Source organism: Sciurus carolinensis, chromosome 14, assembly GCF_902686445.1.
Source record: "Sciurus carolinensis chromosome 14, mSciCar1.2, whole genome shotgun sequence".
Lineage (NCBI taxonomy): Eukaryota > Metazoa > Chordata > Mammalia > Rodentia > Sciuridae > Sciurus > Sciurus carolinensis.
Window position 1 is genome coordinate 5,033,058 of NC_062226.1, and position 17,717 is coordinate 5,050,774.

At 41.7% G+C, this 17,717-nt stretch overlaps 1 protein-coding gene across 5 annotated transcripts in view; it reads right to left on the bottom strand.

The window, feature by feature from the left end:
* Positions 1-17,717, bottom strand: part of Nup214 (nucleoporin 214) — an 86,455-nt gene that overhangs the window by 35,351 nt on the left and 33,387 nt on the right. For 4 of the 5 annotated variants that reach the window (XM_047524287.1, XM_047524284.1, XM_047524283.1 and 1 more), the window contains exons 22-26: positions 14,538-14,801; positions 13,564-13,725; positions 11,169-11,268; positions 3,444-3,519; positions 1,763-1,841 (exon numbers count right to left, since the gene is read on the bottom strand). In XM_047524287.1, the coding sequence (XP_047380243.1) occupies positions 1,763-1,841; positions 3,444-3,519; positions 11,169-11,268; positions 13,564-13,725; positions 14,538-14,801 (681 nt within the window). The remainder of the gene's footprint in view (positions 1-1,762; positions 1,842-3,443; positions 3,520-11,168; positions 11,269-13,563; positions 13,726-14,537; positions 14,802-17,717) is intronic. The other variant, XM_047524288.1, reaches the window with a different exon arrangement.

Here is a 17,717-nt window from a genome sequence, read left to right on the forward strand (position 1 = left end):
TGACTTCCGAGCTCTTACACTGTAACAAACGTTTTAATTTTTTAAATTTTACCAGCTTATACACTGTCATCATGAGCCAAAAGAATTTTTATTCCTTTTTATACAGGGAAGGAGAGGGTTAACATTCTGATCCACTCATTTCTAAACTGTGATCATTCAGCAGGGCAGGAGAAAGCAAGGCTAGTGGCTCCAATTTAGGGAAAAAATTTAAAAATTTTCTCCTCTTGCTCTAACGGTTTTCAAACTCAAAGTTTCAGAAGCTGTTGAAGGGCCCAAAAACTTCTTAGAAACTTTTCATCAGCTGAGGCCTTTCAAATATGAACCCCATACTTGATTTCCTGTATCTACTTCCTCTGTGATCTAGAATAATAAACTCTATGAAGTGCTTCTTTCATGTTTCATAAATAAATCAAGTATTTATTGAACTCAAACCTTTTCATTATACAACACAACACAGAAAACTTCTTACAATAAATGCACAGATTAACCACGATTATTGAGATATAACCACTGTCCAGGTAAAGAAAACAACACAGTTAATCCAGAAGCTCTCAGTGTGTGCTCCCTTCTGATTGAAACCTTGTTTTTCTCCTCAAATGCAACTGCAATCTGAACAATGGCTGTACTGACTTCTTTCTTTTCCTAGTTACATTATTTGTCTGCATTTACAAACATGACATGTAACTTGCCTCCAACTGTTTCTCCTTTGCCTTTGAAATCTCTTAGTCTACGGTTTCCTCCCCAATCTCACCTTTTTCCTCGCTACTCTCTGTTGAAGAAACCAGGTTCTGACTTATGGAATTTCCCACAGTTTGAATCGTGCTGTTGGACGCTCTGGTGAGGTCCCCATGTTCACTTGTGTCTATGTTCCTATAAATTGGTCCCTAGACCTCGAGTGGTGCTGTCCAAAATGGTAGCTGCTAGCTACATGTGGCAATTGCACACTCAAAACATGGTCGGTTCAAACTGAGATGTGCCGTGAGTACAAAATTTACACTATTTTGAAGATTTATTACAAAAAATAATATATAGTATCTTATTAGCAGTTTACATATTGATTGTGTGTTGAAATAGTATTTGGATGAATTTGGGTTAAGTTACATATATTGAAAATGATTTCCCCTGGCTCTTTTTATTCTTTTTCCCCTGAGGCATGGGGGATTTGAACCACGGCCCTTGCGCTTGCTAGGTGAGCGCTCTCCAAAACGAGCTATTTCTTCAGTTCCTCTTTATATTCTTTATAATGTGGTTACTATCACATAAAATATATGGCTTGCATTATATTTCTTTTGGACAACAATGATCTAGAATCTTAATCAGATTCTCATTTTATTTGATTTTATTATTTTTGGCAAGACTACTTCATAAGCAGTACTGTGTTCTACTAGGAAGCACATAAAGTCCAGTAATCCTTTTTTTGTGATGTTAGCAGGAACTGATACTCTATGCCTAGATACCTTAATTAACTAGAGTTTGCAAAAACAAGTTCTAATGCAATCAGTCGCCTGTAACCATCAGTGGAAAACTACAAAGAGAAACGTTTGCCATCCATTGGTGCAAGCTATAGAGAAATGGTAGGATTACCACTTCTTCCTTTACCTTTATTTTCCAGCTTTTAAAATAATGATTAAGTTTTCTTGGTATCATTATGAATTTATAGATTTAAACATATGTGATGTATTTCAATGCATTACTATTATTAAGCCTGTTGATGCTAAAAATTCACCTTAATTTTCACTGAAACAAAAATATGCAGACTGACCTGAAATTTTATCACCAGATGACAACTGACTGGATGTTGGGTTGGGCCCTGAAGGCTTCAGGGAATTTATTAGAGAACCCTATAAGAGCACATAAGAAAGATGTTCATGTTAAACTGTGAATCACCTTTGAGAGAAAGGAACATATAAAATGTAAATGCAAATATAAAAGTAAACTCATAAACTAAGCTAGCACACACACACACAAAAGGTAGAAAGAAACCAAAATTTCAATCTAATTCATTATGTCCCAGGTTTTTAACTATTCACATACTTTACTGAAATGGATACAAGTATATTAAATAGGTTGGAAATCATAATCTATAGCTTATATATCCTTTATGTATATGTATATGAAAAAACATTTCATGTTACTGAAAAAAATTTTATACATGTTTTCAAATGCTCTATAATCATTCACCTATTACTTTTCTCAAAATAATAGAACTCTAAAATCATAAAATTTATTTCTAAAGTTACCATAAACAGCATTTTTGTTGGTCAATTTAAGTTTTTATAAGTACCCCACCTCAGGGATGATGGGATTAAATCGGCCACCTATAAGATAACATGGGAGCACAGAAAAAGAACTAATGGGAATTGCTCTAGAAGGCAGTCTACCCTGGCTAGCTGTGGCTACTTTCTAGTGTCTAGCTCAGGGCTTGGCATATAAAAGGCACTTGAGTATTTGGTGGAGGAATGAATACATGAGCAAATGAAGGAAGTGGTTCATTCAGCTCTCAGTGAATTCGTAGTAAAGTTATAAGCAAAACTGTCTGAGTTCTCATCTCCAGCCCATGCTCTCTGCACTTATGTATCATGATTTATGACTCACCACGTGTCCTCCAGGGTGAATGTGAAAACGTCCAGCAGAGTACCAAATACTAATTACACAAACATCATTTTTTAGTCATGGTATACTGAGGAATAGGGCCTGTCTGAGAACTCACAAAGGCAAGTTCTGATGTTCAGAATTCTGATCACAGAGACAGACATAAGAGTAATGAAGAAACCAGGATTCCTTGGGAAGTCCCAGAGAGCCTTATCTGCCTACCACCCATCTCCTATTATTTTTTTAGATTGTTTAACTGTTTACAATGTAACCTGTTCTGTAGGAGACATTGTTTATTAGACAAACGCCCAAAGCCAGACATAACATCACTGAAAATGGGAAAACTCTGAAAAACGTTGCAGGAGAAAACCAGACAACCTACCCCAGACACCGACAACTGACAGGCGCAGTGAGACAGCACCACAGACAGAAGTCAGCAGCTCAGGGTCCCAGTACTGGTTCCGTTAGTCACTACCTGGGTGAGCTTATGCTGGTCTCTGGAGCCCAGGCTGCTGCCTCAGTAGGACATATCTACACACCTACTGCACAGGGCAGCTGTATGCAGTAACTGAGTTGTTAAGTGAAAGTAAACTACAAACCAAAACACCTCATCCAAACCTATGGTGTTAGGGTCACAACCAAGATAACCAGTGCAGAATGTCAGATGGCCCACTGGAGAGAGCATTGGGCCCTAAATGACTGATCTGGTAACCATGTGAAGATTGGCGTAAGTTGTAGGAAAAGGATTGCAGGTTTCTATCACACTTGTGGCTCATTTAAACTGAGTCAGAACTGAAAACAGTACAAAGACAGACACTCATGACTGCTAATGTGGAAATCAGTGAAGTTACCTGCTTGGCTTGGCTGGTAGACACTGGGGCTAATCCTGGGTGGGCGGTTTTGGCTGTGGAGTACGGCACGGAAGAACTGAAAAAACACAAAGATATGCTCAGGGAGAGGCAGGTCTGGGTGGAAGTCACATTCATCCTTGAACCAATGTTCTGTTCAATAAGTGACACCAATTTTGGGTAGAAAACAGATGTCAGGGATCCCAACCAAACTCATTTGACGTTCTGTTGACTGAAGAATAAATCTTTAAAATGAAACCTGGATTTATAGCATAAAAGTCAAAGCAGTGACCTTAAAACTTATTTTCTTCCTGTTATTCCAAGAAAATAATTTTCAACTATCAAGAACTAGATCTTTTTCTTATCTGGAGGGTGACCCCTCCTCGTTCTGGGCCTCCCTCCATTCTAGACCATGTTGGGAATTCCTGATACTCTTTTCCAAACCTGAAAAATGTTCAACAGGATCTGTGGGATACACAGGAGCTGCTACCTAAAGCTTAAAGGTGCTATCCAAAGAGAAGACCAAGCTTCTCATAGCTGCTATCCCCAAGAGCCCAGGGCCCATGGTTCAGCCTACAGGGGAGTCAACTGTGCCACTGTTTCGTTTCCAGCCTGCACCTTTGGTCCAGTATGAAAAATGCACCTATCTGCAGAAAGCTCTCCCATCACCACCCTCTGTTAACCTTGACACTGTGTGCTGGGAACTGTTATTGCATTAAGCGTTAGTGTCACCATGTGGAAAAATCACCTGTCAATGCAACAACATTGGAGAAATGCCTCCTGGGGGCAGTTTTTTTAATCCATTGATCTGTCCTCCACCCCAAGCTACTTTGACTGGAAAGTACAGCAGTAATAGCTTCAGGATCCATTTTCATTTTTCAGAACTCTTCCCAGATTTACAGAGGATTATTAAAAATTTTCTAGCAAAAAGTTAATTTGGAAGAGGAAAGATAGGCCAATGCATCATGGAGGAAAACTATCTAACAACTTAATCATGCCAGGATTCTCTGCTGGAAAAACATAGGAACCTTCCAAACAGACTTTATTAGATTGAAAGAAGAAAAATGGACTTATTTTCAATGAAACAAAACCTGCTTTATGTATCTGCTAAAACCAGAAGAAGATGTAAATGTGCATCTCTCTGGAGGAATACACCCCTGTTGCCCTGAGATGTTCTGCCAAGCAGGTACACAGATATGGTGCTCTGCCCCCACCTCTGCTCAATCTCCAATGGAGAAATGGAATGCGCAAGCAAGGCAGCAGGGACCCAGCAATCCCTGGGAGGACGAGCAGACTTGCAGAGAGAAATGCTTTGAGCTCATGAGAATCACAAGGAAGTGAAACTCTTATGCTTTCTCAATGACAAACAAGAAACTAGGAATAAAAATAAAAGCAAATCTTGGAAAAAATTTTATACCCCAAATTTGGTTACTATATGAGAGTAAATTAAACAATGCACTCAGTATGTTCTAAGTAAAGTAAATGTTCTATTTACTTGTGACAATGCTATGTATCTCTTGGGTATCCTCAATCCCCAAACACACAAAATTAACAACTCATGGTACCTACACACCAAGCCATGTGACAACACTGCAGAGAAATGCTGTTCAGCGTAACCAGTCAATAAACCAAAATTCTCACCATGTTCCGAAAAGGCAAACAGAAAAGAATAGTGAGCTCTCAAACACTCAAGATTGGTGCATGATCATGAGCCAGCACATGGAAATCAAAAGTTGGAGGATCATGACATGGAAAAGCCAAATTCAGATGACTATGTCTTAGAAGGCTGCAAGAAGGACACTAGGAACTCATCCTGACACTCTGTTCCATGCCTGGAAACAAAGAACAAAGGACCACAAATAGAAAATGGCACAAGCAATTACAAAAGGGAGATGTTAAGTTTGAAGCATTAAAATGTTGCCTAGGCTCTTTCTTTGCAGCCCTTTGAGCTTTAATGAACTTTAACAAGGCAAATATTCATTCCTTCGTGGTGAAAAGAGCCAAATGCTCACTCTTTTCATCCATTTCAACATTCTTAAGGACTTCAAAAAATGAAACCCTGCTTATTTTTAATATTGCTAAGTCTTCATCATTATCGCAAATATTGCTCATGTACATATAACAGAGCAGATCTAAACTGTGCAAGCCACTAAAGTTAATTATTTAATACATAACGAATTTTAGGGTAATAATTTAAAGGTGAGGCAAGTAAGTAAACAGGACAACTTACCAAAAGTAACTGAAGAACAAATTCAGAGGGAAAAAGAGAAAATAATAGAAACCATTTCTATTTCTGTTAATAGAAAACAAAAGCTATCAATTCATTCCTGGGGGATACTTAAGTTCATCAATGGAGCTATAATGGCCAACTATCATCCCCAGTGGTAAACTTTATGTCCTTGAGGATTCAAACATTATCCAAAAATGTGTTAAATCTAATTGCAGTTCCTGCATGAAAGTCAAGATTCTAAGTAACCTAGATAATGTCAATTAGAACTGCAGTTGGAGCTTCCAAAAGACTTATGTGAAATACAAAAATTGGATTTTGTAGGGAAAAGTTTAATGACATGGTAAATATAAACAATTGAGTTTCATGTTAAGACGAAGGAGTTACAAAGCAGTGTGTGTCCAAATTTTACTTTGAAAAGATAACTTTTCACAGAAAAAAGATAAAAAAACATGCAAGTAGTGATTATACATTTGTAGTATGAATAAAAGTGACTTTAGTTTTGTTATAAGTTTTGTAAGTACATGGATAAATATATTTTCTTCTTATCTAAATCTATTTAAAAGACAATCAACTCTTTATAATAAATCATGGGGTTTAAGACCCAGGAGGAAGTAAAATGTACAATAGCACAAAGGAGAAGGGAGAAATCCGAGAACACGGCTGTAAGAGTCTCACACCACTCTCTAGTACTATGACATCACTTGAAGACATCCTATGATAAGCTAAAGATGCATCCTATGAGCCTAAGTCAACCACTAAAAGTTATAGTAAGGCAACAAAAAAGATTAAATAGAATAATAAAAAATAATTCAAAAGAAGGTAGAAAGAGAGAAAAATGGGACAAAGAACAGATTGGAAAAATAGAAAACAACACCACATGGTGGACTTAAACCCAAACAGGCTGATAATCATACGACTGCACTTAAATGCAAAGTTAGACTACTGGATGGACTAAAGACAGCAAAGACACACCATAGGTTGTCTACAAGGAAGCCATTTTATTTTTTTAACTTACTTTAAACTGTGGTAAACTGCACAGAAGAAAATTTGCCACCTAAAAATTAACCATTTTAAAGTGTAGAGTTCAGTAGTAGTAAGTATATTCACATTGTTGTACCCATTTTAAATATAAAAACAAAATAAATCCAAAAAAATAGAATGAAAAAAGATATACCATGCTAAAGCTACACAAAGAAAGCTGGAGTGAAGGTTAATATGGAAGGAAATAGATTTCTAAGCAATTATCTTCTAGGGATGAAAAGGGTCATTTTATAATAACTAGCTCAGTTCATCAAAGAACACAGAATCCTAAATGTTTGTGCAACTAAGATTTTAAAACACATGACAATGACATGCCAACAAGGAAAACAGGCAAATTCACACGAAGTCAACACCACTCTCATTGCTTGATAGGACCAGTATTAAGAATGTAGAGGATCTGAACACCCGAGAATCAGACTGACCTGATCAACATCTACAGAACACTCCAACCACCAGCAGGCAGCACACGTGCTGGGGACTGCCCATGGAGCACCAGCAAGACAACGATGTTCTACAGAACAAACTGGGAGTCCCAAGCCCAGGCGGCTCCACTAGGGAATTCCACCCAACATTAAGGACGAAATCAAACCAATCTACATAGACGCTTCCAGGAAATTGAAGAGAAAGAACACTTTCTAACTCATTCTATAAGAAAAGCATTATTCTGATACTAAAACTGTACAGACATTACAAAAAAAGAAACACTATTATAAACCAATATTCCTCATTATGCTGGAGACAAACATCCGTAAAATTTGAGCAAACTGTGTACAATCATACCTAAAGACCTAAATATGAGAGTTAAACTTAAAAACTCAAAAAGGTGGCTGGGGTTGGGGCTCAATGGTAGAGAACTTCCATAGCACCTGTGATGCACCCCCCCTCAAAAAAAAAAAAGGTATTAAAAAAAAATACCTCTTTTTAAAAAGACAAAGGTGTAAATCTTACAACTGTGGATTAGCAATGGTTTCTTAAATCTGACACCTGAAGCACAAGCAACAAGAAATAAAATAGGGGCTGGGGAGATAGCTCAGTCGGTAGAGTGCTTGCCTTGTAAGCACAAGGCCCTGGGTTCGTATCCCCAGCACCCCCCCCCCCCAAAAAAAGAGATAAAATAGATTAGACATGGTCAAATGAAAAATTTTTGTTCACCAAAGGATACACCAAGAAAGTGAAAGATAATCCAAAGAACGGAAGAAAATATTTGTAAACTATATATCTGATAAGGGACAGGAATCTAGATTGTATAAAAAAATACAATAAAAGAAAAATAACTCAATTTTAAAACCAGCAAAGAAGAAAGCCAGGTGCAGTGGCACACACTTATAATCCCAGAGACTCAGGAGGCAAGCACAGGAAGATTCCAAGTGTGAGGTCAGTCTGGGCAACTTAGCATGACCTTATCATAAAATAAAAGTCAAAAGGACTTTAGAGATGCAGTTTGGTGGTAAAGCTTCCTTGGGTCTAATCCTTGAACCACCACGTACACGCACACGCACACACATACACACACACAAGAATGTAACTAGACATTTCTCCAACAAAGAAACACACAGTGAATAAGACCATGAAAAGGTGCCCAATAGCATCAGTCATGAGTCAAATGCAAATCGAAACCATATGAGTGGGGATGTAGTTAGCGCAGTGGTAGAGTGCGTGCCTAGCATGCAAGAGGCCGTGGGTTCGAGCTCCAGTACCACAATGAATAAATAAAATGGATAAAATAAAAAAATTAAAAGTTGATATTCTAAAAACAAAATTACAATGTGAATAAGAAACCACTTCACACCTGTGAGGACGGCTGTAATAAAAAGATAGTCAATAACAAATGCTGGTGGAGATGTGGAGAAACCGAGTCCCACACAAGTTGCTGTTGGGAACAGAAACTGTACAGGAGTTTGTGAAACAGCTCCAAAAGCTACCTATGTAATTACCACATGAGAAGGACATGATGGCACATGACTGTCATCCCAGAGGCTTGGGAGGCTGAGGCAGGATGATCATAAGTTCAAAGTCAGCCTCAGCAACTCAGCAAAGCCCTAAGCTACTAAGTGAGACCCTGTCTCAAAAAATAACAAGGGCAGGAGATGTGACTCTGTGGTTAAGTGCCGCTGGGTTCAATCCCTAGTACCAAAAACAAAACAAAAATTACCATATGATCCAGCAACTCCACTCCTAAATGTAAACCCCAAAGAATGGAAAGCAGGACCTCAAGACATAGTGTCCAGCAACATATTCCCCAACCTTCTGACCTGTGCCCCCACTTCTGGCGCATTAGGAACCTCCCAGACATTTTCCTGTTAGACACTCTGCTTGGAGCTTTCTTTCCTCCATTATTCAAGAGACCTGCTCTTGAGCTCTTCAGTAGTCACTCAAACTCCTTGGGAGGCCTACACTGGACACCCTATTAAAACTGTAACCCATTCCCAGATGCTCCCTGAGCCCTTCCCCCACATCAGTTTTCTCTACTGCTCCCATTGCCACCTCATATATTATGTATTGAGTATGTTTATTTATTCTGCTTATTGTCTGCCTCCAGGTTTTTTGGCCTGCTCCACTTGCTCTCTCCACTCTCTGCACATCAGTTTCTTTTGGTCATTCTTCACATTTCCACTAAAGCATCTTTCCTTACCCAACTCTTACCCCAGCCCAGACTTGCTCGGCTGCCCTGTTCTGCTTTCCCAGTACCCTGTGCTCCTTCACAGACCTTATACCACCACAACAACTAAGGAGCTGTCTTCATGCTGAACCATGGGTGCCGTGTGAGTGAGGACTCAGCACGTGTCTTTCACTGCTGTCTCCCCAGTCTGCTGAAGCAAGAGCCCCACAGAGGAGCGTGAAGAGCCACGGATTTGCTCCAGATGCACACTTGTCCACAGAACAGGAGGGCTGGGTAACAAGCACAATGAAACCAAGGGAGGCGAGAGCCTGCTGGCAGAAATACACAAACTCATGCTACAATAAATCCCTAAGATACCACTTGGGAAAAGGTGAATGTAAAATACTTAAAATATATATGAGAAACTATTACCTCACAGAATCTAAAAGTAAGTAATTGTATAATGAACATGTTCTCTTCCCAGGCTTTCCTTATCAGGGGAGAATATAAATAAAAACTTTCATTTGTCAATTATGTAAGTCTACCAATTATTGAATAACCAGGTATTAAAGGAACCGTTTCAGGCAATGTTGAGCATATAAGTTAAATACTACACCAGAGTTCAAGTCTATGGAGAAAAGAAGATAAAATTGCAAGATTCTTCTTCAACTTTTGTGTCTATTTTTCTTGTCAGAAAAAAAAGAGCAAACACAGATGTGCCCCTTGAACAAAGCACTTCTCAAAGATCAGCTCAGATGAGCACTGGAGGGAGCCAGAGCCTAGGGACGGTGTTGGGCCTCCCTGACGTGGTTAGTGGTAGATTCCTCAGGGACGCCAAGTCAGGCTTCTTCCACTATGTGCTGCACCTTCCTGTCCTGGTGCACTGTCTCTCCACAGCTGCTCCCCCCCTCCCGATGGTGGGCATCTGGCTGAAGTTCCCCAACCTAACAAACACCTCTCTCTCTCAAAGATTTACAACCACCAAGAATACCACTTTGACCTCAAAAGCATTCCGAAGCTTCAAGGTCACTACAAGATAGGAAAGAGGATAGGCTTGTTTTTTTTGCCTGTTATTATGGCCCTGAGATAACTAAAACATCCCTAGAATAGACAGCATTGATAAACCAACATGGAGAAAAGAGAAAGCCAGCCGGCTGGCAAAGCAGCACCACTCAACCAAGCAGAAACAGTAGCGGGCAGGTCTGCTCCATGGGAGTGGCAGAGGGTGGGCATGCTGGAGGGTGGCTGCTCTTCTTGTCACTGGATTAATTGTGGGTGCTAGACACTGACTCCCTGAAAGACACTGGTGCTCACAACCTCCACCTTCAAATTGAGGAAGTGTCCTTTAACTCTTCCCTATGGATGGTCTAAAGGATTATGCAACAAAGCAGGACACAGGCATCACCCATGAACAGTGTTGCCCAGAGCAGTGGGAAGCAGTGGGCACCTCCATCCTGAGCCCTGATGTGCACTAAAGACCACAGGAACCCACCCTTACACAGACCCCTTAAATCACCAGTCTTTAGAATCAGTAGACAGCAGTAGGCCTGAAGTGTCAACTCTGGATCCCTGAAAGCATTAAAAAAACAAACTACAAACCTGACTTAGTAAATAGCAGTACGCCATGCAGACTTAACACAGCAAACAGCAAGCTGGGTATATACCAAGATGGACTTAACCCTGGCAAGGTGTGGGGACAACCTCCGGGAAACCAACTGTGGCTGTAGCAGGGCTGGCTGTCCATTCCCCTAGAATCCACAGGTATGTGGGAAAGTCACGCTGCAGCAGCAGTGCCCCTGGGGGCAGCTCCTCTCCACCACACAGACTAGCCTGAGCACACCGCAAAGCTGTAACATACCTCATGGCTGTAGAAGGGACCGCAGGGTTATTCTTCAATTCCTGCACATTCACTACTTGAGGCACATTCTTCAGAGTTGATTCAGTCAAAGTACTCACAGCTATGGAAATAGAGACGAGAAAGGACTGGATTAATTCCAGTAAAGGATCAAAAATTCTAGCCATACAGAAATGAATAACCAGGACATGCATGATCTGGAGCAGACTGCAACTTTATTATGTGAGGAAATCAACTGAGTGGCATGTTTCACAGAACACTTGGCCTGCTCCATTAACCAAGGCCACGGAACCAGGCTTTGTGCAATTTCACCAAATGTACCAGAGAATTCCTTGGCCTGCCTTCCTCCAGCAGAGCAGAGGTACCTGGTTCATTGCTGGCTCACCCTGGAAAAGGGCAGCCAAAGCCAGAGGATGAGCGACTCCCAGACTCAGGCTTTCTGCCCTTCATCCATCTTCCTTTTCCCCCATGGGCTTGGGGTGCCAGGTACTGTTGAGTGCTGAATACAAACGCTATCTAAAGTACTGTTACTTCTCTAATGGAGGCCATGGCTTAGTGACACAGACAGACCAACACAATAAAATGTGGAAAACGCAGCTGGGCCACCTGAACCAAGGCAACCCACGTATTCAACACCTGCTTACACCTCAGCTACCTCACCAGCTTTTACCTCTGCTTCTGTCTTCTAACTTTAAACTGTATGCCCAAAGACTTAATGACATTCTGTAATTAACCATCAAGAAAGCCTGAGCAGGGGCTGGGATTGTGGCTCAGTGGTAGAGAGCTTGCCTAGCACGTATGAGGCACTGGGTTCGATTCTCAGCACCGCATATAAATATAAGAATAAAATAAAGGTCCATCAACAACTAAAAAAAATTAAAAAAAAAAAGAAAAGAAAAAGAAAAGAAAAAGAAAGCCTGAGCAAAGCCCTAGGTTCTCTTTGGGGTATACCCTGGACAAAAGTGAGAGCTATATTCCAGGCAGACTTATTCCCTTCCTCAGAGGAGTGACCCAGACTGTGCTGCCTATGACTACACAAATTTCATCCTTCACCTTCAGAGTTGCCTACACTTTAGAAAATTTTGTTTCCAACATAAAATGGAGGTCACATCACCTATAGCTGAAGGTAAACATTCCTAAACCCTGGCAGGTTTTAAGTATACAAATAATCCACTTGATCAGCAGGGTCGGGGGCCTGATCAGCACAATGCTACAATTCTGCTTGGTCCACATAATAAAGAGAGAAACATCAAGGAATTATAATTTCTAAAAGTTCAAATATAGCTTAGAAAGCTGTCTTCTGACTCTACTTTTCTAGGTTTTTTTTTTTTTTTTTTTTGGCGGTGCTGGGGATTGAACCCAGGGCCTTGTGCTTAGTAGGCAAGCACTCTACTGACTGAGCTATCGCCCCAACCCTCTACTTTTCAGTATCTATTTTACGAGCCTTAAGAGGGTTTTATTTAATATTTGAACTTTTCTTTGAAATATTTTATCACTATTTCATATTAATTTTTTGCCTAAATTAAACTGCCATGTCTTTTTAATCTTAAATTAAGAATATCTGGTTTCTATCAGCTGGCCAACTCTGGCACAAGTGACATCGTGGGGCTGGATAAACCTGTTGTGGAGGAGTCCTGTGTACTTAAAAAGATTTTTTGTAGCCTTCCTAGCTGCTACCCACTAAAAGCCAGCAATGCCACCAACTGTTTCAAGAGGTGGGGAGCAGAGTGGCCTCCAGTTGAGAACCACTGTCCTACAAAACATAACTAGTGATAACTGAAGTCCTTGAGGACAAGTACCCAAATTGTTAAAATGCTAATACAGAAAATTTTGGATAGCTGCAAACCATTGACAAAAATCAGAGCCCATTAAAGTTCCCGTGTGCAGAGGCCCTCTCTGCAGGGCTGAAGCGAGCTGTCTGAAAGCAAGAGCACAGGTTTGGAGTCAGTTCCGTGTGCACTGGTCAGGTCACCTTTGCTTCTCTGAATCTCACACTACTGAAACAGGAGGAGGGCACGTGAATGCCCACTGTTCCAAGTGGCTGGGATCCTTCAGACACTGTGAGATAGAGCTAATGTTATTAGACGGTCTAATTTCAGAGATTAATTTCAAGGCTCAAAGCTGACATCATTCAAAAACAGGGATTATCAGCACCATCAAAACAGCCACTGATTTCCCACTCAACTCACTGGCAGATCCAATACCTCCCCTTAAGTTCAGACCTAGTAGCTGCCTTCTGGGAGCTCCCTGCACACAAGGGGCAAGGACATCACAGGAGTCTGCTCTGAAGGGCAGCCAAGAGAGCCACGTGTCAGGTGGTGTCCCGTGTCCCACCCGCCCTCTTGGCCTGAGACTCAAGTTTGTCGTCAGTTTCTCGAGACTGCTGTGCAGTGTCTACCTGGGGCCTGACTGGCCATCTGCCGCCTCAGGGCTGCAGCAGCGGCAGCCTGGGGAGCTGCCACTGTGTGGGAAGGGCCAGGTGCGCCATGCTTCACAGTTTTCGTAGCAAGCATCGTGCTGTCAGCCCCTTGAGGAATAATTTTGCTACAAGACGTAGACACTGAAGGGAAGAGAAAAATTAAGCAAGAAATAGGTCAGAGGAGAGGCACACACCAAAGTTAAAATGGCAAATTCTCCATGCTAGACTGCAGGGAAAATGCTAAAATTACAAATTCTTAAGTATTAACATAGGAAAGTACCAGTGAACAGACAGGTTGGCACTTGAATTGTTCTGATACAGATGCGGCTTGCCTGCCTACTTCTACAACTGGCTAAAATAATTCACACCAACATTCCCTGACACTGATGGAAACGTAACTTTCATGCCAGTGCAGATCAGTTCCCTACTCTCCTCTCGTAGAACCTGGTCATTTCAGCCCCTGCGCTCACATTTGTTCTCCACCAGAAGTCATCTTGATGCAGAGTACTGACACTGATGGAGCAAAAGCCCAGCAGGGTGCGGGGAGCACCTTCTGAGGAGGAGCACAGGAGCAGTGAGCCTTGAGGCAGAACAGGCTACAAGTGAGGAATGAGCTGGACCTGAAAGGCTCAAGGGCTAACGATGCTTTATTCTAAGGAAACCCCCTGCCCCCAGTTCACTCCTGGACAGATTTGTTTAAAAAGCACAAGCTGAACTCAACAGTAAAGCAACTACGGTACATATGTAACCTTGGAGAGCTTCTTACTGCTCACAGCAGCCTACCAACTGCTTCCAAAGGGATCCAGTACCTTTGGAATCAGTCTTCTAACTTCTGGAATATTAGCAGAAATGAGCTGGGACCACACTGGTGTGCCAGTCTAAAACCCAGCTGCGGCTCTTTTATTAGTTAGAAACCTAATGGGGAAGGATTTCCTTTCTCACTGTTGACTTACTCAAGGGTCCCATCCCTGTGGGTGAGGAACCATGAAGCAGGTGAGATTTGGCAAAGGGTGTGGCCTGGGGCAGGAGACCGGGCTGGATGGAAGGAGTGCGGACCACAGGGGCATGCCGAGGGACCTGGACCACTGTCTCCTCATCTTTGCAGGAGGCCCGGGCATCTTCACTCTCCAGAGACTGGGAGACGGATGATGTTGAGCTCACTTCGTCCAAGTCTTCATAGTATCTCTGAGACAGGAAGGCTGACCGAGACAGGCTGGCTACAAAAGCCCCAACAAAACAAAATTCAGATAACTCAAACCAGGCCCAAAAGCTATGTCATTTTCACTGTCAACATAGACATATCCAATTTGTAAAATGATTTACTTATGATGTATTTTAGGTGGAAGCACTATTGTCAAATGTGAAAAAAGATGGTTTTGGGTCTTTGATCAAAAGGAGCTTTGAAGTGGGGATGGGAACTGGAAAGACTGTAGAATGCATTGGACATCACTTTCCTATGTTCATGGATGAATATGCCACTAGTGAAACTCCACATCATGTACAACCACAAGAATGGGATCCTAATTAGAATAAGTTATACTCCGTGCGTGTATAATGTCAAAATACACTTTACTGTCACGGATTTCTAAGAAGAACAAATAAAAAAACCAAATAAGAGTACTTGTGCAAAAGTTAAAAAAAAAGAGCTTTGAAAAACTATTTAGGACAAGGACATCCTATGAAACAAAAGCATGTGAAAACAGAATATCTGTTGGTGGAAAAACAAGAGACCTTGAGTCCTCCTCAGAAGTCCTCACCCACAGGAAAATAACATATCAGAAAAGTAAATAGACAAGCTTCCAGGGCAGGGTGAACGGTCATGACCCGCGCACTTTCCACCAATAACCTTCTGAGAGCACGCTAATGCAAGCTAGGAAACACAAGTGGCCTCAGTACAGGGTGCTTCAAATGTTTCCAGATAAACACGACGATGCTTCTGAATCAGACTAGGAAGCACATGCAACCTAATCTTGGACTTCTCTGGCTTTCTTTCCCCCCTTTTAAAACTATAAAGTGAGGCTTTGTGCCACCTTACTTCCTACCATGAACTTCAGAGCAGGTTGCCTGTACAGTGGAAAAAACAAAACACAAATGCTAATTAAGCCTTTTCTTCTCTCCATGTTATTCAAAACAACTTTGCCCACATTTATTGATTTGTCTGTCCTATAGGCACGCCACTCTGCAAGATCCTAATGTCACAATGTAAATGTAACATAAACAAATGCAGATGAAAACTAATAGCAATGCAAGGGCTGAACTTGGCAACCACTAGCCATCTGTGGCTATTTACATCTAAGGTAGTTAGAGGTAAACAAAGGAAAACTACCACTCAGTTGCACTACCCACACTTCAGGTGCTCAAAGGCCTCATGCAGCCAGAGGCTACTGTGGTGGACAGCAGATAACATTTAAGTAATCACAGAAAATCCTACTGCATAGAAGTGTGCTAGAGTATTCTGAGGCAAATCAAAACACAGCAGGTTCACTGAGAAACCCCATCCATAACCACTAGCACCACTAGGAGAGCACAGTTATCATTTACTGAGAACTTACTTAGTGCCAGGGGCTACACAAATCACCTACATGTATTATTCCATTCAATTCTCACAGTTATCCTATAAATTAAAAATTGCTATTGTCTGAATTTATGGTTAATGCTTATAAGGTTAAGTAACTTCCCCAAGGTCACAAAGTTAGTAAGTATAGAGCCAGAATTCAAACCCCTGTACATCTAATTTCAAAGACCACAACCTTATTTAACACTCTGTTACCTAAGACTGAACTCCATGCCAGACAGAATTTTGACCCTGTGACTTTTTGTCCCCTAGTGCCACACAGTTATGCAAGGTGACAGAAGGGAATCTGCAGATAAGATCAACAGTCAGCTGACCTTACAACAAAGTAATCCTTGATTATTCAGGTGGGCCCATGTAAAATCCCATGAACTCAAAGGCCAGAAACAGTTGGGTGTGGCATTGGACGCCTGTAATCCCAGTGACTTGGGAGGCCAAGGCAGGAGGATTGCAATTTCGAGGTCAGCCTTAGCAACTTAGTGAGACTCTGTCTCAAAATAAAAATTAAAAAGGGCTGGGGGTATAGCTCAGGGGTAAAGGGTTTACCTAATGGACCCGTGGATTCGTGATGCTGGCTTACAAAAAAAGGTGTAAGAAGCACACGCAGAGAAGACAAGGACCTCATCCTCCAGGTGCAGGGAGCCAACTATGCCAACAACCTTAAGAAGCATGGAAGCTGCATCTTTCCCGGAGCCCCAGGTGAGAGTTCAGTCCAGTCAACACTCAGAGTATATAGCCTCTGTGCCCTAAGTAGAGGACCCAGAGAAGCCACACAGTGTCTGGACTTCTGTCCACAGAGCTTCGAGACAGTCGATGCTGTGTGAAGTCTCTGTGACAGTGTTATGGCATCCACAGTAAATAAATAAAAACCTCACGTTCTTTGGGAGCTACAATGCTCTCCATCACTTCTCTGAAATCCCAGTTCCTGGGAGCTGGAAACTTCCTATCTGAGAAATGGGTAGAAAGCAGAGCCAGCACAACTCTGTGACTCCCAAGTCACTACAGTGGGGGTGGAGGTCTCACTTTCCTTTCTTCATTGTTCTGATGTCATTCATTAGCCCCACCAACTAAAAGATCCAATGCCAAGTTCACTCAGTTAGGCTCACGTGCCCACTCCCAATGTGCTGCCTCCACAGTTGATGGAGCTATTCTCTTTCTGTATCAGAAAAGGGGCCCCCCTGAAACTGAAGAGTCTATTCTGCTCAAGCTCTAGTCAGAACAAGGACGGCAGAGAGCCACATAAGCAGTGGGAGGAGGAGGCAAGAAATCTGCTGACCCCCAGTGGATGTGCCAATCTCCCAACCTGGTGAACGGTGGAGAGCATTCCTTCTGAGATGAAGACGAGGCCACCCACTCACCACTTTTATTGGATGCTGCACTGGATGTCCTCACCAGTGAAATAAGGTAAGGAAATCAAATGACCGGGAAGGCAGAAAGAAAAATGTTAGCATATATGGAGGATCTAATTATTTCCATAGCTGCAAGTCCAAGAAATAGCTTCAGACACATTATTAGAACAAATGAGTTTTGCCAGGTTGCGGGCTACAAAGTCAATATCCAA